Source organism: Aspergillus novofumigatus (genome assembly GCF_002847465.1).
Source record: "Aspergillus novofumigatus IBT 16806 chromosome Unknown P174scaffold_1, whole genome shotgun sequence".
Lineage (NCBI taxonomy): Eukaryota > Fungi > Ascomycota > Eurotiomycetes > Eurotiales > Aspergillaceae > Aspergillus > Aspergillus novofumigatus.
The window spans coordinates 4,763,496-4,789,385 of NW_020194274.1; the positions used below are offsets into that span (position 1 = coordinate 4,763,496).

General features: G+C 50.0%; 8 protein-coding genes across 8 annotated transcripts; 3 read left to right on the forward strand and 5 right to left on the reverse strand.

Annotated features, from left to right (window-relative positions):
- Positions 1-577: 577 nt before the first annotated feature.
- On the reverse strand, positions 578-3,702 carry P174DRAFT_363231 (DDT domain protein; the record flags this gene model as incomplete). The annotated part of the gene is made up of 4 exons (XM_024821907.1): positions 578-1,649; positions 1,707-3,375; positions 3,451-3,553; positions 3,619-3,702. 4 exons carry the CDS (start codon positions 3,700-3,702, stop codon positions 578-580), a joined length of 2,928 nt encoding a protein of 975 aa, XP_024688147.1.
- A 2,974-nt stretch (positions 3,703-6,676) lies between these two features.
- Positions 6,677-8,812, reverse strand: P174DRAFT_509457 (dolichyl-P-Glc:Glc1Man(9)GlcNAc(2)-PP-dolichol alpha-1,3-glucosyltransferase ALG8). The gene is made up of 6 exons (XM_024831556.1): positions 8,459-8,812; positions 8,299-8,377; positions 8,040-8,233; positions 7,487-7,980; positions 7,294-7,433; positions 6,677-7,236 (listed from the first exon to the last, which is right to left on the reverse strand). The coding sequence occupies exons 1-6, from the start codon at positions 8,533-8,535 to the stop codon at positions 6,712-6,714; spliced, it is 1,509 nt and encodes a 502-aa protein (XP_024688148.1). The 5' UTR covers positions 8,536-8,812; the 3' UTR covers positions 6,677-6,711.
- P174DRAFT_438004 (putative lectin family integral membrane protein) lies at positions 8,753-11,079 on the forward strand. Its single transcript, XM_024826435.1, has 7 exons — positions 8,753-9,227; positions 9,282-9,348; positions 9,411-9,481; positions 9,550-9,730; positions 9,782-9,976; positions 10,026-10,533; positions 10,629-11,079. Exons 1-7 carry the CDS (start codon positions 9,139-9,141, stop codon positions 10,754-10,756), a joined length of 1,239 nt encoding a protein of 412 aa, XP_024688149.1. The 5' UTR covers positions 8,753-9,138; the 3' UTR covers positions 10,757-11,079.
- Positions 11,080-11,773: 694 nt separating this feature from the next.
- P174DRAFT_363579 (putative PHD finger domain protein) lies at positions 11,774-14,715 on the reverse strand (the record flags this gene model as incomplete). The annotated part of the gene is made up of 3 exons (XM_024821936.1): positions 11,774-12,263; positions 12,328-13,122; positions 13,178-14,715. 3 exons carry the CDS (start codon positions 14,713-14,715, stop codon positions 11,774-11,776), a joined length of 2,823 nt encoding a protein of 940 aa, XP_024688150.1.
- A 2,874-nt stretch (positions 14,716-17,589) lies between these two features.
- Positions 17,590-19,254, reverse strand: P174DRAFT_456968 (curved DNA-binding protein (42 kDa protein); the record flags this gene model as incomplete). Its single annotated transcript, XM_024829486.1, has 5 exons — positions 17,590-17,777; positions 17,834-18,646; positions 18,728-18,832; positions 18,892-18,975; positions 19,227-19,254. 5 exons carry the CDS (start codon positions 19,252-19,254, stop codon positions 17,590-17,592), a joined length of 1,218 nt encoding a protein of 405 aa, XP_024688151.1.
- Positions 19,255-20,417: 1,163 nt separating this feature from the next.
- On the forward strand, positions 20,418-21,698 carry P174DRAFT_400637 (endonuclease/exonuclease/phosphatase family protein). The gene is made up of 2 exons (XM_024823904.1): positions 20,418-20,892; positions 20,946-21,698. Exons 1-2 carry the CDS (start codon positions 20,470-20,472, stop codon positions 21,423-21,425), a joined length of 903 nt encoding a protein of 300 aa, XP_024688152.1. The 5' UTR covers positions 20,418-20,469; the 3' UTR covers positions 21,426-21,698.
- A 31-nt stretch (positions 21,699-21,729) lies between these two features.
- On the reverse strand, positions 21,730-22,649 carry P174DRAFT_50999 (uncharacterized protein). The gene has a single exon (XM_024831623.1). The coding sequence runs from the start codon at positions 22,334-22,336 to the stop codon at positions 21,803-21,805; it is 534 nt and encodes a 177-aa protein (XP_024688153.1). The 5' UTR covers positions 22,337-22,649; the 3' UTR covers positions 21,730-21,802.
- Positions 22,650-22,961: 312 nt separating this feature from the next.
- On the forward strand, positions 22,962-25,486 carry P174DRAFT_427722 (SWI/SNF chromatin-remodeling complex subunit SNF5; the record flags this gene model as incomplete). Its single annotated transcript, XM_024825462.1, has 2 exons — positions 22,962-25,055; positions 25,163-25,486. The coding sequence occupies 2 exons, from the start codon at positions 22,962-22,964 to the stop codon at positions 25,484-25,486; spliced, it is 2,418 nt and encodes an 805-aa protein (XP_024688154.1).
- Positions 25,487-25,890: the final 404 nt, after the last annotated feature.

A 25,890-nucleotide genomic window follows, 5' to 3' on the forward strand; every position in this document is an offset into this window, starting at 1 on the left:
ACTGACGTCGGTCCGCAGGCGGCGGAGCACACAAGACCATAAAGCCCGTTACGTTTCTGACATGCCGATACCTGCCGATGCGCACCAAACATTGGCCACGATACCGTCTCATTACGCGACGGTATCCGAGTGGCGGCGGGATGTTCTGTGGTGGCCAACCCAACCGATGCCGAATCATTTGCCAATCCTGGACTCATAAAGAGGAGAGAAAGATTGAGTGGATGGTCCCCTAGGTAGAGGTGCGATAGTTATTTTTCTATCATATGGCCCTAGACCTAGAGTAAGGGAACACAGGTCTTTCACCATGCAAGGTTGGCCGCTAAAAGCGCAACATGTATTTACAAATATCCAGATCGGCCCAAACAATCACTCACTCCTCTCACCCCTGCTCTAGATGCGATGCTCTTCCAGAGTGTTATATCAAAATGAATCCAAATCCTCATGATCTCGTCGCTAAAGTGTGTAGAAGAAAAGCACAATGCGGACACGCTTGTTGCTCATCCAATGCCTACTCGAAAATAGAAATGCCCTGAAACGCCTGCGAATCCAGTTCCGCCAAAAGCAAGTCGAAGGCTGCTCAGAAATTGTAGCGCGTACCTTGCCGAGTCAGCGGTCTGCCCTGCCGATTCGTCGCCTTGATCTCCTTGGGTTCGTCCGTCACTCTCTTGGCCCGTTTTGAGGGCCGTGAAGGGTCAACATGTAGATGGCCGTTCTCCGACAGGGCTGTCGTGTTCCGCCATTTCAAGCAGCGATGCTTGTGGTCGTCCACGTAGGTCTTGTTCCGCGTTGTCATTCGCTTTGTCGGCAGCTCCTCGGATTCGGCTCGTTCGGCTGTCTGCTCCAGGTACTCCTTCCGGCACATCATGTATTTCACTATATGGTCGCGCTGCAGCTGGAGCTCCTTGCGTAGTCTGGACTCGCGATTACCTCGTGAATCCAGCCAGTCGATCAATTTGTCAATCGCGTCTGGGTCATCATAATAGCCCCATTCGTGGGCAGCCGAAAGCCTGGTAGGCCCTTCCTCATTCTTCTTGCGCTCTGCAGGGGTAGTGTGAAATTCTTTCTGATACTGTTTCCGCTGATCGTCCGGCACGTCGATAAACCCCACACGCTCCATCTCATCTGGACCCTGCACCCAAAGGCGACCATTTGCATAATGAGCCTCCGCTGTTGAGCTGTTGGGCATGCCGCCATACGGCATCGCGTTGCGTTCGAACCACCAGTATCGGTTGCAGAAACGATCCTTTCCAAGGCACCTAGTCCGCGGACAATCCGCTTCTCTTAGATCATTATCCACCACCTCGATCTTCTTCTCCAGTTTCTCAACGGTGGCTTTCTGGTCTTCAATCTTCTTCAAGACTCTTTGGTACTGCTTCGATCCTTTTGGCTGCTTGGCCAGTTGCTCCTTTCTCTCCCGCTCCTCTTCTTGTTTTCGCTTTCGTTCGAGAATCCTGTCTAAACCGCCGCGGAGCGACCGTTGCTGCGGCGCGTCGTCATCCTCTGTATCCATGACCTGCTCGGAGTCGCCGTCCACGCCTGACATTTTGGAATCTTCCAAAGCTTCTAATTCAGGCACTGGGGACGGTGACTTTTCTTGCTCCGGTTGGAGCGCCTTCCGCTCTTGGTGCAATCGACGGAGTTCCTCGAGCCTGCAGTGGGGGAAGATGGTTAATCAGGGGAGCTGTGAGGGCCGTGGAGGCACTTACGCTAGTTTCCGAGCCCTCTGGTACTCGATCTTTTCTTTGCGGAACTCAGTCATCTGATTGCTGCACTCCTCCAGGTAGTTTCGAATAGCCTTTGTTTCCAAACTGAGCATGCAGATGATTTGAAGAGCCTGGACGCGGAGGTTGACGTTTAATGTGGCGTACTGGGATTGCACTGTTTCTTGGGTAGGCTCGGCATCAAGTGGCGCGAGATGTTTGAGAATATCGTTGCAAACCCTTTCCATCCGTGGTCGGGCTGACAGTTGATGCAGAAGGCCGACCATCACCATCTGCCATCCACCTTGACGGAAATCTCGTTTCCGTAACCGTTCGATCCAACCGTAGTCTCCAAACACCTCCGCTGCACGATGAACTTTAATATCTTCTGAGTTTGCACGGCTATGATTCGCTTGTGCTTTCAGATTTTCCGCCTCCGCTTTGGCCAAGCTACTCCGCGTTGTCATTCTCGTCACAACAGGTTCAGGCTCCGGGGACTCCTCCTTTTCCTCCTCCTCATCCTCATCATCGGCTTCGGAATCATCTGATTCAACGTCAGGAAGGTCCGGCAATGAGACTTGTACGGCCCCTTCGTCGTCGTTCTCGGCGTTGACGAGCTTCTTCAGAACAGCGCAATGGATTTCCACGAAAAGTTCGCATTCCACTTCATCCGACGAAAAGCGCATTGCCTGAAGAAAATCATCAAATGTGAACGAGTCTAGCTGGAATACTTCGCAGTAAACGTTGAGAGTGTTCCAAGTCTCCAATAGCTGGCCCACTGATTTCATTTCTATCTTGTCATGCAAGAGCTCTTCATCATCAGGATCATCATTTTCATCGGCAACCAGGAATTTCAGTGGCGGTCGTTGCTTCTTCTTCTTCTCGCGATCCGGTGGAATTTCCAGATCTTCGATGGGATACTTAATTGGAGGTGGAGTCGGCGGCTTGGGAGGCTCGGTCTTGACGATGACTGTAGGAGTGGGTTGTGACTTCTTTTCGTCTTGGGATTTCAGAGGGCGGGAGGGAGCGTTGGGGGACTTATGGGACACAACAAAGGTGGGATTCCCATTGAGCGAGCGTTGATACTCCAAATACTGAGCCTCCTTGGACCGCGCCAGATCATGAGGCGAGAGTTTATTTTTTAGTCCCTTGGCAGCAGGCTTCAGCTCCGGCAATTGTTGGGATGAAAAGAACCCAAAAAATCCTTCCTGATCCGCCTTTTTCTGGGCCTTTTTCTCGGCCACCCTTGCACCGTACTGCAAATGCTTGGGGACCTCTGTCGGTATCTTGTATTCTTCCGCGATTGAAGGTTTGACCAGCCACGGAGCTCCGTTCCAAGACTCCCTAGTGACATTATTTTTGATAAAAGCCCGCAACATTTGCTTCGTGAACGTCTTGCGATCACGAGTGATGTGGTCCTGGTCTAACAAGGCCTCCTCGTTGGGACGATCCAAAACTTTCACAAGATATGTTGCATAGGCTGGAGTTTTGAGTGTTCCGTCGGGGTAGCGCTGCTCCGCGAAATTCGCCTTGTCTCGGATCATGCCATGGAGACGGGTGTTGTCCTCAAGCAGAATCAGGACGGGCTCCCCAGGATAAAAATCCTGCTTAAATTCCTGCCAGTCATCAGCGTGTCTGAACGAGAGAAGGTCAAGGCGGACATCGTCAGCTGTCACTCACTTCGTAGATCTCATCCACTGGGACACAGCGTCAGCTCCAATTCTCTGAACACTAGCGAGTTGAAACTCACCAAGAGTATCGACCCGAGATACAGTAGAAAACTGAATTCTACGTAGAATGGGTTCCTTTAAAGCATCCGGAAACGCGCTGTTCACCTCTCGAGACTCTTCCATCTGCTCATGGACAGGTTTTAGCAAGCTGAATTATAGACCGAACCCGCAAGAATCAGATGACGTACTTCGCTCCTAAGGGCTTCGAAGAATGTCAACCCCGAATGACCGGTAATCTCGCAAATAAATCGCTTTTGCTTGTAGAAATCCATTCGCTGAAGGTATGGTTCATAGTTCGTGAAGACCTCGTTGGTCTCTGGGATAACCCAGACCTGCGCCCATCGTAAGCAAAGATCCCTCGATATACTTCATTTCATATATGGAGCATGCATGCCTCGGAACTGTCATCTTCAATAACAGGTCGTGGAAGGTACTGGACTGGTTTGCGCTTGAACAGTACCTAAAGAATGTCGTGAGCCCCGAATATCCCTCAGCCCTGGCGAGCTTTTTGGAAGTTTGTTCGACCCACCATGATCCTCGGAAACAAGCGCGCCGCGCTAGTTTATCATAGGTCGCAGGAAATGAAGACTTTAAGATCGGCAACCTAGGGAGCCTTGCTAACCATCAGCGACATGAGCACCATGGGAGATTCCAGCAATAGGCAGAAAAGCGCGCGAAGACAGGAAAGCAGATCCGAGCAAGTTATAGAAAAACCGCGGATGTAGAAGTCGCCTCGGCGGAGGATGAATCCAGGTATGGTGCATTGCGCCGAACATAGCTCAGTAGTGACGTTCAGAGCTTTAACAATATGCAGATTGGTTCCACGGTGGACCAGGCGAGTAGGTGCGACAGAATATGGTTGAGATACAGTAAATTCACGACTTACCGTAGGATGGACGCGTCTTCGATCTCGCTGGACGATTATGCACGGAACGAATTATACCTAGCAACAAGACACGACGTGGGTTCGCGAGTGGCGTCAAAAAAGGAAGGTATCGAAAAGAGGCCAAGAGTCGTGCGGGGAAGAAAAAATGCGCGAAAGGAAGAGAAAGACACGAGGACGTGAGGATAGTAGAGGCGGAGGAGCAGAAGGAGAAGAAACAGAAGAGTTGAAGAGCAGAAGAAAGGAGAGGCGGTTGCCGCGACCAAAAGAAGCGACGGCAGAACCGGGCCCCATCACATTTGAGGATCATTGCGGCAAGAGGCCCAGTAGTCAGGAATTAGGATGGAGTGGGAGAGCGAGCGCCGAGGCATACAACAACGGTGATTGGCCCAGAGGAGGAGGACGGGACCCGGACAAGACCAGCGTCGGGCGGAGAGTATTTTCGAACGTTAAAGTACGGTACGGACAAGGCTAACCCGTACCTGGGCTGTAGTCTAGTGCTCCCTACTCTCTCTCTTGGGTTTGCTGCTCCTACTCCTACCCTCTTCTCCCGCCATCATATTTATTTCTTTCGAGTTCGGTCACACTTATCTCAACCACAAATGTTCTTGCACTCTATCTGCTCGTCGGAAATAGGAGAATTTCCTTGGCTTGCTATTTGAAAATTCCTTTGCACTAATATGACCATTATTACGCGGGAGAGATACCTGGTCTCGGACCTCCGCGGGGACTATGGGAGACGAGATAAACAACGAACATCAGCAGCCTCAATGGTTTACCACGCATATCGAATATGATTTTGGAATTTTGTAGACTGGTCCTCGCAAGCGTTATTCTCCAGATCTTGCCGTCTCTCTGAGATAGTGGGTGCCATGTGGTATGATTGATGATATCATTCTCCTCAACTACGATTGTATAAAGAGCTGGCCGGCTCGATCACTCTGAACTTATGCACCGGCCCCTGTTATGTCTTGAATATTTTAAGAAAGCCCTACCATTTTTGACTCAGAATGCTCACCACACTGCTAGATTCAATCGCTCATTCCTCTTAACGCCATTGTTTCAACCCGTGCCATTCTTCTCTCATCCGAATCAGTTTCAGCCACCTGCCACCTCCATACTCATTCATGACTCTCCTAGTCAGAAATCCGCTCCAATGAGTCAAGTGCGTACTCGCGTACTCAGTCCCTCGACGGTATGTGTTGATGAACCAGTGCGACTTCAACTCCACGATTCAACGCTCGTCTTTGACGCCTGTTGTACGTTCGTCGATTCCCTTGTTGCTATTCACGGGCTTTTCCCTCTAATCTCACGCATACACTGCTTATTTGCGACTTAGCATACGCGGACCATACTTGATATAAACGTCGCAGCTTCGAAGTGGCTGTCACGGCAACCCTTTTGTGACTGGGGAACGACCATATCCCACTACTAACGGAATCCTTCTAAACTGTTAAGCACGGATGGGACATCTCCCTTTAACCGTAGTATCTATGCCGGTCTAGCCAATCCAAGTTGTTCAGTTGGCTTGGATGACGCGAATTCATATCAAGCCGGTCAGCAAGGGCAAATCCGCGATACCACGATGCTTAACAGGCGACCATGTCCTCTCTGTTGGATTATATTCCGAGCCTCCATGTGATGAAATACATGCAGCTGCAGAGGCATTGTGTACCGTCGTAGAGAAATACTTATTCTCAGTAACTAGAGCTTCAGACGATTATATCTCCAGTTTACATGATCGGCCATACCAGAAGGCCAAATTCGCTCACTTGACGTACGAGTACTGAGAGATCTATCAAGGAAGGATGCGCGTCCACTTAGAGCTGCCTATTCCAAAAGCTCGCCGTTCCAGCTTAGTTGGAACACAGTCCAAAATTCATCCGAACTTGCGGCCGTCTCCCACCGAGGCAATCTGCTGTGCAACATGAAGAATATCAGATCCAATGACGTAATTACCTCGCAAGCAGTTCATATCGAAGCAGGCTATGCAGCCACAGAATGGTTGAGTATCAACATTCAAGAATAATATGACCTCAAAGAGCGTTCGGCACTCATATAAGTCAACAACGACTCTGCCTTAGAAACTGCGTTAAGAAATCGATACATCATGGAAAACCAGAGGTAGCTCAAATCAGAACAGGTCAGACTAACTTTTTCAAGATTAGCTCCTGATAAACTTTGCGTTTTGGGTGATCAAGTGGGTCCATCTCCAGAACACGTGGTTTGAGCAAACAGAGCAAACATGAACCTCTGGTTCATTACATCATATCTGCCAGCTTTGACAGCTGGCTGGTGCTCGGCGTTCTGGAAACGATATTTTCCAGTGTACAGTATCTAAGAAGAGAAGAACGTATACCGCTGGGTATTTGATTTGTATTTCTAAGAAAAGAAAAAATTATGCGGTGAAGTAGACGACTATGAACCCGACCCAACTGCCGACTACCCCCAGAGCAGAATAGCTACTCATGAACATCAGCGGAAGGAACTCATACCGGTCCCATCCGAAAATGAGCTGGTGCACCAATGAGCAGTATATGATCAACGGGATAGCCACGGTCAGGTATAGCAGGGACAGGCGGTCAAAAACGAAAATCCGCGGCCGCTCGGAGACCGGGGCGACTTGGTCGAATACGAACAGGAAAAGGACCAGCCACCACACGGTATACACGGTCTTCAGCGGGAATTCGGCTGCTGTGAAAAGCAGTGGGAATAGTGAAACGTGTCCTGCAACCGCGAGGGGTCGGAATGCGCTGAAGTAGCGTCGGTCCTTGAGCGCTATCAAGCTGAATGGAATGATGATCAGGAGAACGGCTTTCTCATGAACGTGCCAGCCAAACAAAAATGAAGCATAACCGCATAGAGTGATAGCACCAACGAACGTGTCCCAGTCCGGATGAAGCCAGAGCTTTATCAGGGGAAGCTACATGCCGGTTAGGTTATTGATATCGAGTGTCGAGCAGGTGTAGGAAGTGCTTACCAATTGGAACAAGAACGTCAGCGCAAATGTTTGTTCCTTCGTGATCTCTGGAAGAACGGCGAAGGATGTATCACCGACAAGACCGCGCGTGACGCTCGTCAAAGCCTCATGGTTGATCGGAAGGCCCAGACGTGGAGCGACTGTTATAGTGAGAAAAGCTGCAGAGACGAAGTCGAGGAACGATTGTACTCACGCAGAATTAGCACACGATCTGCGAAAGAATACATTGCCCAGATATTCGGCGCCCAGTAAGCATGGCACAGTCCTCTCGAGAAAGGAAATAGCCTGTCCTTCAGTTGGAGCAGCTGGTTCCAGTGAGCGAACGGACCAAAAGCTATGCTGAATACACCAATGACACTCAAGCCTAGTTTCAAAATATTGCCGAACCGGGGTCGAAAGACCGACTTCGGATCGAGACAATAGGCTCTCAGCAGGTAAACAAAGTAGGCTAACGAAAGATAAAGGTAGATATGCTTCAAGCACAGCAGGACTGCGAACAAGATACCACTGTATAGTAGGGTTGATTGCTTGCGCGCCAGAACGATCGATAGGACGAGAATGCCGTACAGAAAGCCGTTGTATTGGAAATGAATGTGGTCAATGATGAGCAGCCCAGGGGACAAAAAGATCGAAAGACTTGCGATATGCGCCAGGTGCTTGTTGGCTTGAGGTGTGGATTTGATGAACCTATGATAACCTCCATTAGTCACAATCTCTTTAATACGAATATTTGACTTGGTGCACACCCGTTCAGAGCATAGAGCAAGACAAGCTCAGTAAAAATGACAGTGGCTCTCTGAAAATAAACGGTTTGCCATGAATCATACTTGAGGTTCTCAACGATCAACATTGCGGGATCCACATAGCGAGCCGCTTGCGACAGAAGCCATTCGAAAGCTGCAAAGAAGGGCGGATAGTCCAGAGTCCATTCTGATGTTTTCTTATTGACGATTTCCCCGTCAGCGGATTGTCAAATGTGTAGAGTATGCGGAGAGTCCAGCGAACCTCGTAGTACCACTCCTTAACCGGTAACGAGTGTGTGATAGCAAGCCAATTTCGATGCACTTCAAAGTCGGTTGATTTGCTGCATAACATTACAAAGAAACGTCAGTCCCGACTCCCAATTGACTCCATCCTCAGCTTCCTTTCCACGACAGGAACTCACTAGGCGGGGAAGAGTAGAATCTTGAAAGCCGTAGCGACGATTGCGCATTGCGCCAACGAAGGATAAATATCAGCCATTAGAGCTGTAACGCATGATGCGCAGTCAAAAGAATTGGGGCAGGAAGGGTGAGCACTCAGAGATTCAGGATCAACTTGCGGTCCATGGAAATGCTCATTGCGGGAGGTGATTCTGGGGAAATTTTTCACGTGACATGATGAACAACAGCGGAGCTCCAAAGGACAGTGTGTCCCTTTAAAAGGTAGAGCTTCTGAAACTGATTAGACACCTGCGACGAATTATTTTGAATGGATCTAGCTTCGGACGTGGGAGTTCGTCATTCCATTGTTCTCTCGAACCTCAAAATCCAACACTTCGTCGAATTCTCCCCAGCTGCTGTTTCTGTTGCCAGAGAAGCCCGCTACTGTGTGATCGCCATTGTAATTGGGTGGACCACCTCGCGCATCGTCTCCGCGCTGCTGAATCGGAGAGCTCCTTCGGATCAGTGAAGACCATATCGAAAAGCTGCCGTCTCATCTTCCTGTCGCCTATTATTGTAGATCTTGACAGTTGAGGATTTCGATTCTGTTTTGTTCGCATCAGTCGTCTCCCTTTTCTCAATTTCTATATTCATTCCCCAAACACACCTGTCCCCGCATCAACATCCTGGATAAACAATTACAATGAGGAGCTTAGCTTCCTTGTCATTCCTCGTCGCTGCTGCTACAGCGCAGTCTGTGATAGAAAGCTCTAGCTTTGGCTATGGTCATACGTACGTGCTCCTCCCACTACGTATATATTACATCTGTTCTAATGGATTTCTTAGTATATCGCCAGACAGAGATTCCATCCCTGGTTGGCAAGTTGGGGGAGAGGGCCATACACCTCAGATTGTGCGCTCTTCCATGCCATTTGTTTGACATTTGTCAACTCAGAAAAGCTGACCGGATCTTAGCTTTCCAACAAACTCATTCTCACTCCCCCCTACCCAGGGAACACAAGAGGTTATGCCTGGTCACAGTCCCCGTAAGCACAACTCCTCCCTCAAATATTCTGCTCATTCCTTCATGTACTGGCAGCTGAGCAAGCTATAGCCTATCCCAGCCAGAATGGTCAGCTGAATTTCAGTTTCGAGCCACTGGTGTCGAGAGGGGAGGTGGCAATCTCCAGTTATGGTATGTGAAAGATGGACGAAGCAAGATTGGCTCCTCTAGCATCTACACTGCTGGCCAGTTCGACGGTTTTGCACTTGTCATTGACACACATGGAGGAAGAGTACGCGGGCCTCCTCTTAATCTGTCTTCTGTAACGCTGACTCTGATTTAGGGTGGAAGCATTCGAGGCTTCCTCAATGACGGAACGACTGATTACAAGAGCCATAGAAGCGTTGACAGTTTGGCTTTTGGACACTGCGACTATGCTTACAGAAACCTCGGCCGTCCCTCTGTCGTGCGCCTGAAGCACACTAATGCTGTTCTTGAAGTCACCGTGGACGACAAGCTTTGCTTCTCAACGAACAAGGTACTTCAAACTCCTCTGCCATCTATCTTGGTGTTCTAATCGTGTGCAGGTCGCCCTTCCTACTGGTAACAACTTCGGTATAACGGCAGCCACTCCTGAGAACCCAGACTCCTTCGAGATCTTCAAGTTCGTCGTGCAACCTAGCGCTTCCGGAACGAACGCAGCACCTCCTGCTCAGCCGCAAGCCAACCAACAACCGATTGTCAACCAAGGACAGGCTCGTCCCGTTGACCCCCGCTCAGTCAACTCTGACCAACTCACTGATCTCAGCAACCGTATTCAAAGCCTCAATGACGCCACTAACAGCATTGCCCGCGAGGCCAGCAGCCAGTCCTCTAAAGCGGAAAATCGCCATGCAGAGGTTCTTCAGAAGATGGCTACCAAGGAGCAGGTGGCCAATCTTGATGCCCGGTTGCAGAAGATCGAGCAGTTGCTGCAGAACATTCAGCGCGACCTGGAAGGCAAAGACTACCGCGATCGCTTCAATCAACTGCACGAGACCCTGAGGTCCTCGCACATGAGCCTGGCTGAGAATCTCCAAGGCACAATTCTCAATGGTAAGCATTCGATGCGTATCCCTCCGTAGAACGCAGTTTTTCTTTGACCACCAAGCATGCGGATTGGGACATCATCAGCTGATCTGCGTTAACAGTCATTACCGCCTCGACCCCTCGCATGGGCTTCTTCATCTGTCTCGTCATCGCCGTGCAACTCCTCCTTGCCGGCTCCTACATCATCTACAAGCGTCGCCGTGCGAACATGCCCAAGAAGTTCCTTTGAGCGTCTCAGTTACCCGAGTTAACGAGAGTCTGATTTGCCTTTATACTAGATCTTCTGCCCTTCATGATGACATGGCGAAACATATGACCTATTTTATTTGGCTAGTACCTCTTCGGTTTTCTTATCGGACTTTCAACTTAGTATTGTGCACGCGACTATAAATCTGCAGTTTGGTTTGATCGAGCCTTGTACGCTTACGATGCAATTTCGGGTGTCTTGCATAAGAATTTCGTTCTCGGCTCCGGATACTCTGTATATTAAGTTGAAGCGGATTTGACGTATTCGGTAGTAACATGCTTGTTCAATCGTGGCATACAATCGATATACGTGTTCAAACAGGATAGTAAAGACTCAATTCATCGGTTCGATCATAAGATCAAAATAAACGCCATCCATACCGGCAGATCACTGAAAATCTAGGGGAAATCTATTGTACATGAGACTCGGGCGAACTGGCCCGTTCGGCCGTCCCCCAGGTGAGGGGCGGGAGGTCCAGTGGCCACTCGATAAAACAAGATCATCACGACGTTAAGTACAGTTTGCGCATGGCAAACCGGAGGCTGGCCCAGTATTGGTTGCAGGGCAATAGAGGTTGCCGGAAGACTTCGGTGTCTTTCCCATCAACGGTCGCAAATCCCGCCAGGTGGCGGGATTCAGAACGGGGAAAACGAGCACCTCGGAGCTCCCGGCTGGATCCTCCAGAAAGACTGTCTGCGAATTGGACCAGCCCCCGGAAACAACAAGAAATTGCAAAAAAAGGAAAAAAGAAGGATAAAGGGGGGAAGAAATTCCGTGCCTCCAGATAGGGAAACACAAGGACAAGAGTAAACACGCTCAACAATGAGATGCATGGTATGCTCCAACGCCAGTTGAGGAACCCAAGGACCTTGATGCAAAATGGATATGCATATCACAACGCCCAGAATATGTGAAAAGCCCTTTTTTCAAGTCAAGCCAAGAAAGATCAATCACTTAGCGCCTTGGTGAATGAAATTAGAAGAGGGATAGAGCCTGAGTCTAAGCAGAAGTTGCCTCGACCGGTGCATCCGATTCGGAGACGTGCTCGATGGCAAAATTCGGAATAGGTGAACTAGCAGCCTCAGAGACTTGTGCAGTAGTAGCTTCAAGCTCAGTCTGAGCAGTCAATGCTTGAATACGTCGTTCAATCAGCTGCTGCAGGTTACGCAGAGATTCGATTTCAGTATGTGCTTCGGGGAGATCATTAGGCGCCTCTGCTCGCAGCGTGTCGATGAGGAAAGTAATCCGGGCGTTGTCGTCCGCAGGTTTTGTCTGATTCTGACTGGCGAAAGCAAGAAGATTCGCGGCAGCCTCACGATCGGCTGCTGATCGCGAGTTGTCAATCGCTTCTGCGGCATCCGGCAAGGGACGAGGATGCTGGGCGGCATAGAATTCGACGGCTCGTGCATGAAGTTCATCGCGCTGCGCTCTAGCTTCTTCAAAGTACTTATCTGCCTGCTGCTTATTGTACTCAAATTCGGCATTTTCCCTGTCCAGATAGTCAGTCAAGTTCAGAAGGGGATTCTGGTCAAAGAGGTAGCAGGATGACTGACCGTTTGACTTTCGCAAGGAAAGCCGCTTCTACCCCTTTTTCGGAGACACGGTAAAGGATGCCTCCTCCTACATCTTCTTCATTTTCAATTCGTTCTGATTCCTCTTCGCTCGGGAGTATTTCAATGTCAATCATCCGTGGTCGCGCAGGTCGACGGATCTTTCGCGCGTCATAGGCTCCCTCGTCATTCCAGTGGTAATAATACATCTCGTGTTCAACATGCATCGGACAGCGCCAACGTTTATCGGATTTGTGATCTTGTTGGGGCGGTTTGGCCATGGGAGGGTCCAAACAATCCATATGCCAATTCAAATGACAAAAGTCACATTGTAGGATAGGTTTGTCTCCATCGCTTGGGCGACCGCAGGCGTAACAGATGATGAGATTCCCATCCGAATCGGTGACCTTGCGTAGGTTTGGATCGTCGTAAAAACCATTGCATACTCCTCGTCCGATGCCGTTAACAAGGTTGTAAGAACATTCGGTGTACCTTGTACGATCGTTTTTATCTTCAGGTCGAGATCCAGTTTTGACGCCAGCGAAGTGATTTCGGATACTGGCAGGTAGCATAAACTCTTTGTTCGCTAGTCTGTCAAGCTTATCCACCATCTTACGGATGGGCCGCGAGACAGAACATTTGGGACAGAACCAATCTCCCTCCGGAGGATTGGCAGGATCCAAGGGGGGGTCGAGGCATGAAAAATGGAAGGAGTTCACGCAGCCATCGCAACAGAGCAACTGTCCTCGGCCACCGCATTCCCGACAGAGATCGCTGTTGTCCAATGATCCTTCCCTGCTAAACCTTGGTCAGCTTCAGCCCTAACGATGAAAAATGTCAAAGGGAGTCGTACCTAAAGGTAGGGGTCAGGCGCCGGTTATCCTCAGCACCACTGCTTTCGGCAGACTCTGATTGTTCTCTGCCGTTCAACAAGGGCACTTCAGGCGCGGTCTGAACTTCGTTAATGGATGGGGGTAAAGGCGACAAAGCACTACCAGACTGCTCATCGGACAGAGTAGAGCGAACGCCACTTTCTTCAGGAACAATATCGGGGAGAGGCTGCTGCAGGCGCTGCCGTTTGGCACGGACGCCCTCTTCGGAGAACTCCGTGTCATCTTCCAATGCTCGCTTGCGTGAATCACTCGAGGGCAACGCGGACTGGCGAGTCTGTCTCGATTTATCTTTATTGGCTGCTTTTGTGGCATTGGCCTTCGCTTGCTTGCCCTTAGAACGCAATTTCGAGCGAGTTGCAGCCGCCGCCACAATGACGGGGGTTGGCACTGTGGTCGGAGCAGATGTTTGAACTTCAGGCGACAGAGCAGACGATAACGAAGTAGCAGTGGTGTCGGATTGAGTTCCAGTCATGTCAGGCGGTGCAGCCGCAGGGGAGACATCCGTTGCGTCGTCCTTCCGAATTTCTCGCCAAGCAGCACGGATCAGGTCATGAAAGGCGTTGGCATTCCGATCCCCGACCTCCTTCTTGCACATTCCATGAACCACAGACATGACCATCGGATCCTGAGTGGCCTTTGTCCAGAGATTGAATAGACTTTTGACGACCTTGCTATTGTTTGTGTCTGCGGCCATTCGCAGCGTCTCTTTCAAGGCATTCCGGGTTTGCTCTAAATCCAATTTCACCGAATTGCAGACGGGAAGTGCCAGCAACGCGTCAATTTCTTCGTAGGAGCAGGGTTTAGAATCCTCGGACTGAGTTTTGTCCGCCGGCGTCGCGGGTTCTTGCGGCGTCTGCGCATCAATTCCTCCGTTCGGCAACGCCTGGAGATTTACGTTCTGTGACGACTGGAGGGCTTCGCTCTGCCACACATGGGGAGTTTCGCTCTGCGACGCTGGTGTTGGCGGGTTCTGCGATGCTGGAGTTTCTTCATTCTGAGACATAGGGTCATCGTTCTGCGACATATCGTTTTGCAACGCGAGGAGTTCTTTAGCCAAAGAAGTGATTGGTTTGGAGGGTTTCGTGGGCTTCAGGCCTGCTTTGCGCAGGTCCGCAGCGGTTGGCATGGAACCGAGAGGACGCATGGTCGCCAAGATGGGATTCGCCGCGTTCGAGACTGCTGACCATGGCGTATCGGTGTAACTCGGGGCAGGGCTCCTCAAAGGAGGTTCAACCCAGGCCGGTTGATCTCCCGGGAACTTCATATTAGGGCCCAAGGTAGCAGCACTTTTCGAAATATCCTCCGCGTCGTTGGCCAGGGTGTCTTGAGGAGGCTCGGTAGCGACTCGAGCGTTCCGGCCCGTGCGTCGACGCTTTGGCGATCTTGCAGGTTCGGTAAATGATGAAGATCGTTTATTAGTTACAGGCGCATCTAGCGGAGTTGACTGGCGCGAATTGCTGGACGGGGGACGGGATGCTGAGCGGAGAGTCGGAGGCATTATTGTACCGCAGGGCTTGAAAGCTGCGGCGCCTGACAATCAGAAGGTTAGCTCGCAAGAACATACAAGAACCGCATAACAATGGATAATGTATGCAAACTTACTGATCGACTATGGCCCGAGACAAACAGCAAGCGTGCCCAGCGTTGCTGTTTGGGATCGTGGCCAGCCCGCGCGCTGTCTGCGGGTTGATGGAAGGGAAGATTGCGGAGTTGAAAGTGACGGGAGTTTTCGAGGGCCAAAGTTCCCCAATCAGACCTCCTAAGGGGCGTTCGCCGCTACAACCACGAAATATGCCACACCAAAATCTAAGCATTTCAAAGTTAGATTCAGTAGATTCAGATGTTCAAATAGGTTTCTAATCATGAAAGCACAGCTTCTTATTCCGAAGGAAATTGCTTACCTGATAATGCTTCGCGTTTCACTGATATCCCTCTCCAGGGACGCTAATAGATCGCTCAGGCAGATATGTCACGGTAAAAGATAAGATGCTTTCTCGTCTAAAGAAGCTCACTACTAGGGTCACTTGAAACGTCCGGCTAAGCCAGTGTGAGCCTGTCAGGCAGATGCCTTTTGTGTGGTCAGCAGGGCATCCCAGGAGCTTTCTAGTGGAGAAGAGTCTGTGATGAATATGAGACAAGACACACTTCATAGGCTTAGATATAGACAGTCTCTCAGTGCTTCCAAAGCTCACATCCTCGTGAGAAGAACGGTGATGGCAAGAAGGTGGCAATTTTGCGGGTTGATGATGGAAAAGAAAGACATAAGAGGGACCAAAAAAGGAGCGTCCTTTGGGCGCAACGAGAGCTTGCTGCTTTCTCGTTTCACAAGGACAGATAACACTATGGGTTTTACCACAGTGTTACAGTGATAGTTTGAAAGATGCAAAGTGGCTAGCACGGTGGGAGGAAAGAGGAGCAACACAGAGGATGTGAAAGTGGTAACCATTGATGGAAATCTTGGAGAACTTACGGAAACAAGCTCGATCTTACTTGTTAATCAATAGTCAGACAGCGAGGTTGAATAACCGGTTAAATATGTCCTGAACGAGAGCTTCGTAGTTAAATCAATGAGGACGACTGTTGACTGAGAGAGAGGGCAGAGATGATTAAGAACAATTTTATCCACCTTGGGACGTCTCCAGCTTTCTTTTCTCTCGACTTCCCGAATTCAGACAGCAAGTCCAAGTTGGTCAGAAATCGGAGAGTATGTAGACGATGGAAAACGATGAAAGTAGGAAAGTGGACGAGAGATGAAAGAGGCAGGGAGATGTACGAGCAAAAGGTGGAAGAAAAGGAGAGGGCTCTCGCTTCACTGCTAGAAGCAACAAGCTCCTGAAAAATGTGTTACCTGAGGAAATTCCCCCAAGACAGAGACTTGAGGCAAGTGACACAACTTGTGAGTCCTTTGATGCTTCCAGTTGAAGTAGGTGAGAGAAGTGGTCAGATGATAGAGATAGTACGGTCCGTATGTGGAACGAAGCTGTTGATGAAAAGATTCGATCTTCGAGCAGTCAGACAAACCAGGGGGCGTTCAGACACAGAACAAGAAGATGAGGAAAGAAATAGAAAATTTGGAGGAGAGGTTGTGGGAAGAAAGTGCAGAGGCCCCAAGCGATCTCGAGACAGTGAATGTCGAGAACGTGAGAGGTGGGGAGAAGCGCGAAACCGGCGTCACTCGCTGCCAAATCAAGGAAGGCAGTAAAGGCACCCTGATACCCAAGCTTTCTGTCACAGCAGAGACAATATGAATGGTGTCTCTTGGGGTACGGGGGAATATGGATTATGGGATAGGAGAATGGGAAGGGAATGGAGGAAGGATTCGAAGAGAGAAAAGAGCGGCCCATCCAACGATACTGGCCCACCCACTGCCAACCACCCTTTCAGCAGCAAAAGAGCTCGACAAACAGGGCATGCAACGATTCACTCACCTAGTACTAGGGAGACATCCCTGGCTCATGTACAAAAATTGAATTACAATATCTGGGCTACATTGGACATTTCGCCTCAGCGAGGAGACAGTCGATCTGAACGCCTTTATACTGACTCTTGAGGCTATGAAATACTTAAAGTAGATACTTCTCTTGCAAGGATCAATATCTGAGTGCCACTACTGATAATTTATCTTCTTAGGGTGTGAAGAAGAGAGCAGTCTTCCCTGAGATGAAATGGTATGAGAAAGATGGCAACTGTCAGCAGAGGTGGTAACTGCGTTGGAGCAGTACAGAGTACACACCATGAGGCTGTAGATGTTGGTTCATTGTCCATCTTTACGTTCTGAGACCTCGTACTGTTGCCTGGAATGAGCAGTCTGAATTCTTCGGCTCCTGAAGTGGCCCATTCGAAAGGTCCATCAGCGTCGTGACGTTGCACATGGTTAAAGCCAGGACAAAGGATCACTTCGCACCATCACCGAGCACCTACTCACTTTTACGAAAGTCGGAACTTCATAATATGAACTCCATTTGCAGGATTGCAGGAAGAGACAGGAACTGCCAGGTCGAAGGTCTTGCCGGAATATCCGGATACGCCGGCTACAAGAGACAAACCTCTTCGGAAAATGAGGTGCAATGACAGTTCCTTCATTTGATATATATCCCAGCTCATATACTGTTCTTTTCATTTTCATTTTCAAGTGATTACGGGACAGAAATTGTAAAAGAGCCTGATGGGCAACATTGATCTCACATTGCTGCTCTGTATCCATATCTGGCCGGGCCACTGGCCAGTGCATTCCCCGGGCTCCTTTTCGACTGTCACGTTGAGGCACTCTTCATGCCTCCTGCGTAGTCCTCCCTTTTGAAGCCGGCAGAAAGGGAGAACTTTGGTTGTAAGAGGATGCAATTAGGAGTTAAGAAATCGAATCGTGATTCGTCTACTCCTCATCCTTGGAGTCCTTAGTAGGCTTCTTCTTCTTCTTGTTCTTATTGCCTGTGTTTCTGGTCAAAGGACGCTCCAGAATCTTCAGGATCTCCTCATCCTCAATCTTCTTGTCCGTCTGGAACTTGGACAGGTCAGGAGGGTTAGGCGCAGCCAATCTGGTAATGCCATTCTTCGTGATAGCTACAATCCTCGTTAGCGAAAGCGGGAATATTCCGTTGACCAAGTTATGAACATACCAATGGTCGTCAACAGACGGGAAACAGGAGCACTATCGGCATCGCCAGCGGGCTCGTACTGTCTCAAGACACCACCACGGACACACTCCACAACACCGACCTTGGCAGACTTCTCGTCCTCCAGCTGTCGCAAACTGAAGGGGAATGTGCCAAACTTCTTGACGACCTCGGACAGAGTCTGTCTGGAGCTGGGTCTCTTAAGGATGTAGGTGGTAGTGGTACGGCGATGCAAGGTAGCGCGGTGAGGAAGGGTCTTGACCTTTCCAGAACCAAGGGAGAGACCAACTTCAACACCCCAGACTTCGCCAACGTCGGGAACACCCTCACCCTTCACACCAGAGCCGGGGGCAAGGATGATCTTCTTCCCACCCTCGATCTCGTTGCGCTCAAACAACCAGCTGGTGGTGTTCTCAACCACATTACAGTCGTAAGCCTTAGCCACCTTTTCGATGAGGGCGGAGATCTGGCTCTGAGTAAGGGGCTTCTCGGCAGCGGCCTTTTTCTTCTCCTCCTCAGTACCGCTAGCCAGAAGACCTGGGGGCACCATGAGTCTCAGCAGAAGCTCGTTTGCGTAGTGGGTAGCATGGATGAGGTCAGCCTCGCGACCAGTCACAACATCCTTGGGCGACTCCTTGTCGGCAACCACGACCATGTCGCAAACAATGGTACCAAATCCATCGATCTGAGCGCCGAGTTGGATCTTGACGATCTCGCCGGCTTTGAGGGTGGTCTCAGCCTCTTGAGTGTCCGACACCAGGGGGGTGTACGGCGTCACATAGGAGCTTGGGGACACAGTTGTCGGGTGGCCAATACCTTTTGTTGTCAAGCACGTTATGTCAACACCGTATGCAGGTCTCGATGCGGGAAAATCTGGCGATCATGGTGATGACATACCCTTGGTGATCTTCTTGCCCTTGTAGACCTTGGTGAGCTCTTCCTCGAGGAGCTCATCGCCCTTCTGGCAGATTTCAACAACCTTGCTGCCCTCCAAGCACAATGCTGTAAACCGGCATTAGGCATCGAGCAATCTTCTGACACAACAGCTTGGTCAGACACACCTGTAACGGCCTCAAGAACCTTGTGGGAAATCTGCGCGGCAGTCTTGTACTTGGTCAACGTGTCGGGGTTGTTGAGGGTGTAGTCTAGAATTGACCAGAAGCAATGCAACAGTCAGCTATTGCGGGTGAAAAAATACAGGTAAATCCTGTAGGTCACAAAGGGACTCGGTATGGTGGTCACTATCGATTGCTAGAGCCATATAGCAGCTAGTTCGACCTACTCGACTCCATCCACTTTGCGCGATGATGAGGGCGGTGGTGAATCCACACAATTGTCGGAGCTTTGCAAAATGGGCGCAAGAGGAGGGGTCAAAATATCAGCGGTTAACACTTACCAACCTCTGGGGCCTGGTTCTCAGCCATTGTGAAGTATATGTTATATCCTCGCACTGATGCGAGGGATAGCGACAATCAAAGAAGTTCTTAAATAAAACACTCGTCTCAGTACACTAGGAGAGTAGCAAGAAGAGGAGGAGGAGAGGAATTGGGCTACTTTTGACCTGGTAACTTTCAATCGAGTCGTGTGCACTACGCATCGGTCATTACAGGCTGGCGGGGCTTTTTCTGGATTTTCCCTTTCGTTGGTTACGTCGTTGAAGTAGGGCTTGTGGGCGGTGGGCGGTGCAGATATGGCCTACTTGGGTTTAGTGTCGTCAAAATGGGGTAATTCTGTATGCACAGTACGGTAAGCTATTCTTGTCACCTGAGGAAGCTGACAAGAGCTTGAGTAGCTTTGGTCCTTGCAATCCAGAGACACTGATACCTAAGGTAGCTATGAGAGGTAGGTGGCTCGATGAAGGCCATTACAAAGGAAATGCAATCATATACTGTGTGATTATTACCATGTTTTTGATCATTAACCCTTGGAGTAACTGGCAATTGATATGCATAGCTTGACTGCCCTTCTGATAATATACGTCATAGCTCATCAGGGTCAGCGCCAACATACGATAGCATGGAAAAATCTGATGAATTTGGAAGCTTAACAGTAATCATGGATGGGGTAGAGCTCACAAAGTAAGATGTGAGGTTGAACCTGTGCACTATGCTTGTTCATAAACAACAATGGAGCCGTGCTTTTTCATTTCTACAGAGATCCTGTTCTATTTAGAGGCTTTCCCATGGATTTCATCACCACGCAGCCAGCTCCTCTCGATGGACTTCTTGGAGCTTTAGTCACAAACGATCCCGTACTCACATTGTAGATACCATACACCAGTAGAGTTTATCTGCTGATCTCGTCAGCGAGAAAGCAACTAGAACAAGGCTTTCGATGGACTAATTAACCTGGTTGAAGTCGAGATGATCGTGTACAAGACGATAGTAAGCAAGCCATAAGACACATGATTTTGAAGGCATCGTGATCCGTGTCTAAGTGCCCAAACAATGCCTTGCATGGAGGCATCCAAATGAGGAGAAAAGCATTTCCTTGGCCAATCATAGCTTCCTGTGTCAAGGTTCTCCTCATCAGCTTCCATCCCACCCTCACCCAGTTTCGGGTAATTCCTCTAACTGCATCTAGGGCCAATCATGGCGCAATTGTACCAAGTCTACCGACATTGATTTGAGCCTTCCATCATGAAGACAAATACCGAACTTCCACTGCGTGTGCTAACACACAATATCCGCTATGCAACCAGTTCCCCATTCAAAGGTGAGCTGCCCTGGGATGATCGCAAGCAGCCTCTCTTAAATGAACTGCTCTTCACTACGCGCAATCAGGATGCATTCATCTGCCTACAAGAAGTGCTCCATAATCAACTGGTAGATGTTATATCCGGACTGAACCAACATTCTTCTACTGTTCCCAAAAGCGCCTCTGAGACACAACAATGGGAATACATCGGAGTCGGGCGAGACGACGGTCACGAAGCAGGAGAATACTCGCCCATCTTCTATCAACCGTCTGTCTGGCAGCTCCGTCATTGGGAAAATGTCTGGTTGTCGGAAACGCCGAACAAACCTTCCAAGGGGTGGGATGCGGCGTCTATACGGATTCTGGTAGAAACTAGGCGTGTGAGGAAAGGCCCTTCATTAAGCTAACACCATACTAGACCATCGCTGTCTTCACACATAACATGACTCGCCATACCGTCCTTGCGATGAATACTCATCTAGATGACCAGGGATCTCAGTCACGCTTCGAGGCTGCCAAAATCATCCTTCAGAAGATCGAAGAGTACCGAAGCGGCGAATTTGCGACCTCCATCGCAGGGGTATTCCTTGCAGGTGATTTCAACAGTCAAGAGACGCAGGAGGCCTATCATGTCCTGACAGGCTCCGAATCCTCCTTGGTCGACACGGCAAAGGTTGTGGAGCAAAGTCAGCACTACGGGGATTATTATACATGGACAGGGTTCGGGTATGAGGGACAGGATCCCACGCGCATTGATTATATCCTGATGGGACCTGGGAAGAACGAACTTGGGTCCTGGAAGGTCAACGGATACGGCGTGTTGGCCAACCGGTTCGATTCTGGCGTGTATCTGTCAGATCACAGGGCCGTCGTCGCCGACGTCACCTTGTACGACTGAGCTGGATCCGCTTGCCTTGCGCTTTCAAGGGCTGGAAACGGAAGTCACCGAGAAGTTCTGAGACCTGCAGGCACTGGACATGGGTCCAATGGTGATATCGTTCCGCGATTAAGCTTTGCTCATGCCATGGACATAAGCTTTCGTGTATTCAGCCAGAACATGTACTGCCCATGGTCTGCATGGGCATCCATGGACGGATAGATCGCGTCCAAGATCCTGGATTGATGCTTGTGATTCTCACAGTAAATTTGGTGGAAGCGAATTGATACGGAGTAAGGTATGAGAATGAGATAGATACCCATAGAAGACACTAGCGTATCATGTTGAGCATAGTCTTATAATGGCTAACCTTTAATGGGATGGTACAATCACATGATCTATGAAAACAGCGTAGTATGTGGGGCAGTAATATTACCGTACATGACCTCAAGTATGTAAGGCAGATTTTCAAGATCCATACTGTAACATTTGTAACTAACTTCGTGATATCCCAAGAGAAAAGAACTAGAATGATGCGTGATGGCTTCAAAATGTTCCCAAATAGGTTGTACAAAAGTTTTTCTCGTAGAGCGGTCTCTACCATTGCTGCTTGCTGGTGCCTGGAAGCTCCTCCCCCTACCCTCTCTGGCCCTCCATGACGGGAACGGACAACTTGTAACGCCCTTTCTGCCCGCCCAGTTTTCTGCTGGTTTTTTTCTCTGGCCTCTTGTGTCTGTTCTTCCTTCTCCTCTTTTCCTCCCCCTATTTCCCGTCATAGCGCGAAACAGAGGACTCAGAGAACGGCGGCGAGAAGAAAGAACCCCACGCAAGAAGAAACAAATCAGTCGACTGACTTTCTGGGCAGTGGTAAGCAGAACAAGCAAACCAGATCGCTGAGATTCATCGATACTTGCCGTTCCTCGGTGCTCCATCAGCTGATTAGCCGCCTTCTTCCGAGCACTGATTGTTCTCACATTCTCGCGGCAAAGCGCAAGACCCAGAACCGGCACGCAGACCCATCCATTGCCTCGTCCTGCCCTGGAACCCTCTGTCCGGCGTGTTTTGCGCCTGGTGGTAGTTTCGTGTCATTATTTTACTTTTGTTTTAATAATCCTCTAATTTACCTCCTTTGGAGTTCCTTGGTATGTTTTTCCCTAACCCCAGTATTTGCGCGCTTGCGTCCCTCCTCCGCTTTCGCGACCTTTTTTTGTCCGTCTAGTCATCGCCCATTGATTACGTGGGTGAGGGCTCTGACTGTGGCGATTCTTGGCTTTCTTGGGACATGTGGCTGTTTCTGTTCAATGGGGCGCATCGCGTCTCCGTTCAATGCACCGTCGCGTCTTGAATAGCCTCAGAACTCGTGTATCCAGCTTGAATTGCCCATATTGACTCGCCTTTTCTATTGCAGGTCCCCTCTAAGGATGCTGTTGTAGGCCACGTTGGTTCTTGGGTGCCACCATCGTCTTTCAGTATCTGATTGGAATGTTACCTCGTCTTGCGATTGATACCCGTGTTTCCTGCTTTTGTACGAAGAACTGCAACTATTAGACGAGATTTATGGCCATGCCTCTCCCCGATCATTCGCAGCCTGGACAATTTCTAGGCGACTTCCAGGCTGATGGCATTCAAAATGACCTGAGCGCGCCAGGCCCCAGCGCGGGGGCTGAAGGAAACAGTGCGACCGGCTCGTCAACAGAACATGGAGCGAATGGGGTGGATGCCATAGCCGAAGGGAAACAGAATGCGAAAGCTGTTCTTGCAGCTTCGGGTGTCTCTCTACCCTCAGCCGAAGCTAGTCATAGCGCCTTGAACGGCAAGACGTCGCCCAATTCTCAGTTGAGCAACGCCAACGGTTCAGCAACAAGTAAAAAGCGATCTCGCGACGGTTCCGTTATTCGCACTTCTTCTACAGAAGACCTACCCGTCCGCGTACGTGAGACCCCGGCGGATAAAATACTTCTTGAACAGTATGTCGAACGAGAATTCCGCCATTCAGCATTGACAGCATGGCACAATCCCAGTCAGGAGTTGCTTCAACAGAAGCGCGCAGAGCGAGATTACTATCTGACCTTACGCCGAGATACCCATGGGAATCCGGCCGCCCTATACGGCGTTGGGTATGAAGGATTTGGGAATGCCAGGACTGATCTGCGCAATCAGCATCCGCAATTGTTATACCCCTCTCATCGTCGGCGACCGGGAAATAGAAAAACCAGGGAGTTGCGAGTTGCGCGGAAGGACATGAAAATACAGAGTGAGCAGGTGGAGGATCTGGTCCCTATTCGCTTAGACATCGACTGGGAGAAGATCAAGATTCGAGATACCTTTACGTGGAACCTCCACGACCGCGTCGTATCTCCCGATCTGTTCGCCGAGAAGTTTGTGGAAGATCTGGGCCTTCCGCTCGAGACATGCACTCCTCTCGTACGGACGATCTCTCGGAGCATCCAAGAGCAACTCGCGGACTATTATCCCCAAATATATATGGAAGAGGATGCGCTTGATCCCAATCTCCCCTACAGCGCTTACAAGAACGATGAAATCCGCATACTTATCAAGCTCAACATTACCATCGGACAACATACCCTCATTGATCAGTTTGAATGGGACATCAATGATCCCTTTAACTCACCCGAGGAATTTGCTGCCCGTATGACGAACGACCTCTCTCTCTCCGGCGAATTTACGACTGCAATCGCGCATTCGATCCGAGAGCAGTCGCAACTCTTTACCAAATCACTTTACATCCTCTCCCATCCGTTTGATGGTCGTCCGATTGACGATCCTGACCTCAAGGCCGCATTTTTACCCTCCCCATTAGCATCTTCTTTCCGACCCTTCCAAGCTGCCAAGGAATTCACACCATATCTATACGAGCTGAATGAAGCGGAGCTCGAGCGCACTGAAGTGTCCATATCCAGAGACCAACGTCGGCAGAAACGTTCCGTCAACCGCCGCGGTGGCCCGGCCCTGCCAGATCTGAAAGATCGTCAGCGCACCATTCGTACAATGCTTGTATCCTCCGTCATACCCAACACTGCAGCGTCAATTGAAGAGAGCAATGTGTTCAAACGGTCCGGGTCGAGTCGGCACAGACGAGCCGCAGTTGGCCAGCGGGACGGTGGTGAGGAGTCCGATGAGTCGGATAGCGACGAGTCATCGATGACGGGCTCTCCGGCTATCGGTCCTCATCTGGCCCAAGGAACAGCCCGCACAAGAGGCATGAGAGGAGCCGCAAGCGCAGCTCACGCCGCTCTGCGGGCGAGTCTAGCTCATTCTGCCACCCCTGAACCTCATCATGAGCCTCGGGTCTCCGCCAGAAGACGAGATTACCGGGAAGAGAGTATGGAAGAGCAAGAGAAGCTCATTGTGAAATTAAAGATCTCTCGAGAGAAATTTCGCCAATTCCTCGCCAACAGGCCTCAATCCTTACCTAACCCTTCGGTTTCTACCTCTACGCCAGCCACCCAACCAGTATCTCAGACCGGCACACCTCAGTTACGGACACCAACGCCGAGTAGCATGGCCCCGCCATCGCAGCCTAAACCCCAAGTTCAAGTACCGAATACTTCTGGTCATCTTCCTCAGCGCCCTGTACAACAGCTTGGGGCTGTTGATGCTACACATCCCCCTCAACCAGGCGTTCCCGGGGTATGTGCCTCCTTTCTTCTCACCCTTATTGTACTCCATTCCTTTTCTGGCTCTGTTCAGATGTCTATGTCTAAAGTTGATCGCTTTGCTGACGTCACTCTTGCTAGCCTCCTCCTCCAGCCTGGCTATCGGCAGGTCTTGCTCGTCTGAACCGGTCACATCCAAACGACTCGTTTGAAGGTGTGATGCGCTACACGGCAGTTGATACGGAGACGATGTTACCAGTCGCAAATGTGAATAGCCAGCCGGGCCACCGATTGAAGTATCAATATCTTCCTCGGATTCGCTGTCACGATTGTCCGGGTAAGTTGTACACCCCCGGTCCGGGAATGACGGTCGACAACTTTGAGGTACATTTGAGGAATCGACAACATAAGGAGCGCGTAGAGGAGAGGCTCGCAAAGGCAGCTGCTAACGGTGGCTCCTCATAACGAGTACATGATCAAGTGGTGTTTTACCTTTCGCGTCAATGTATACTTTGTTCTTTCCCTGTGGAGTCTTCCGGACCCTCTGTTGTTTGGTGTACATGTTTTTGAGCGAATGATAAAGGGTAATCAACATCTCTATACTCTTTGATTGTATGACTCTATATTTAACGGGCTGCATGCTTGGTGTATCTGTTGACTATCTCTCTGTGTGGGTTTGGGAGAGCCACGAATCCGGAGACCCTGGGGAATTTCCATCTTCCCTAGCATCCTGACTCCATGATTTCCAGAGAATTCGAGCACGCGTATCACATCATGCACGTAGTGTGCGACGATTGCCAACTTGTATCTCCATTGCCGATAGTCCGTAGATGTCGGGTTTGACCCTCGGCCCCTGGATCCTATGTACG

Bases quoted from the DNA above. Each gene is read 5' to 3' on its own strand.
- P174DRAFT_50999 (XM_024831623.1), bottom strand. From the start codon at position 22,336: ATGGAGCACCGAGGAACGGCAAGTATCGATGAATCTCAGCGATCTGGT.
- P174DRAFT_438004 (XM_024826435.1), top strand. From the start codon at position 9,139: ATGAGGAGCTTAGCTTCCTTGTCATTCCTCGTCGCTGCTGCTACAGCG. The intron at 9,349-9,410 runs GTGCGCTCTTCC...ACCGGATCTTAG, and splicing joins AGGGCCATACACCTCAGATT to CTTTCCAACAAACTCATTCT. The intron at 9,977-10,025 runs GTACTTCAAACT...AATCGTGTGCAG, and splicing joins TTTGCTTCTCAACGAACAAG to GTCGCCCTTCCTACTGGTAA.
- P174DRAFT_400637 (XM_024823904.1), top strand. From the start codon at position 20,470: ATGAAGACAAATACCGAACTTCCACTGCGTGTGCTAACACACAATATC. The intron at 20,893-20,945 runs GTAGAAACTAGG...ACACCATACTAG, and splicing joins CGGCGTCTATACGGATTCTG to ACCATCGCTGTCTTCACACA.
- P174DRAFT_509457 (XM_024831556.1), bottom strand. From the start codon at position 8,535: ATGGCTGATATTTATCCTTCGTTGGCGCAATGCGCAATCGTCGCTACG. The intron at 7,434-7,486 runs GTGAGTACAATC...TCACTATAACAG, and splicing joins AGATCGTGTGCTAATTCTGC to TCGCTCCACGTCTGGGCCTT. The intron at 7,237-7,293 runs GTAAGCACTTCC...ACCGGCATGTAG, and splicing joins TGACGTTCTTGTTCCAATTG to CTTCCCCTGATAAAGCTCTG.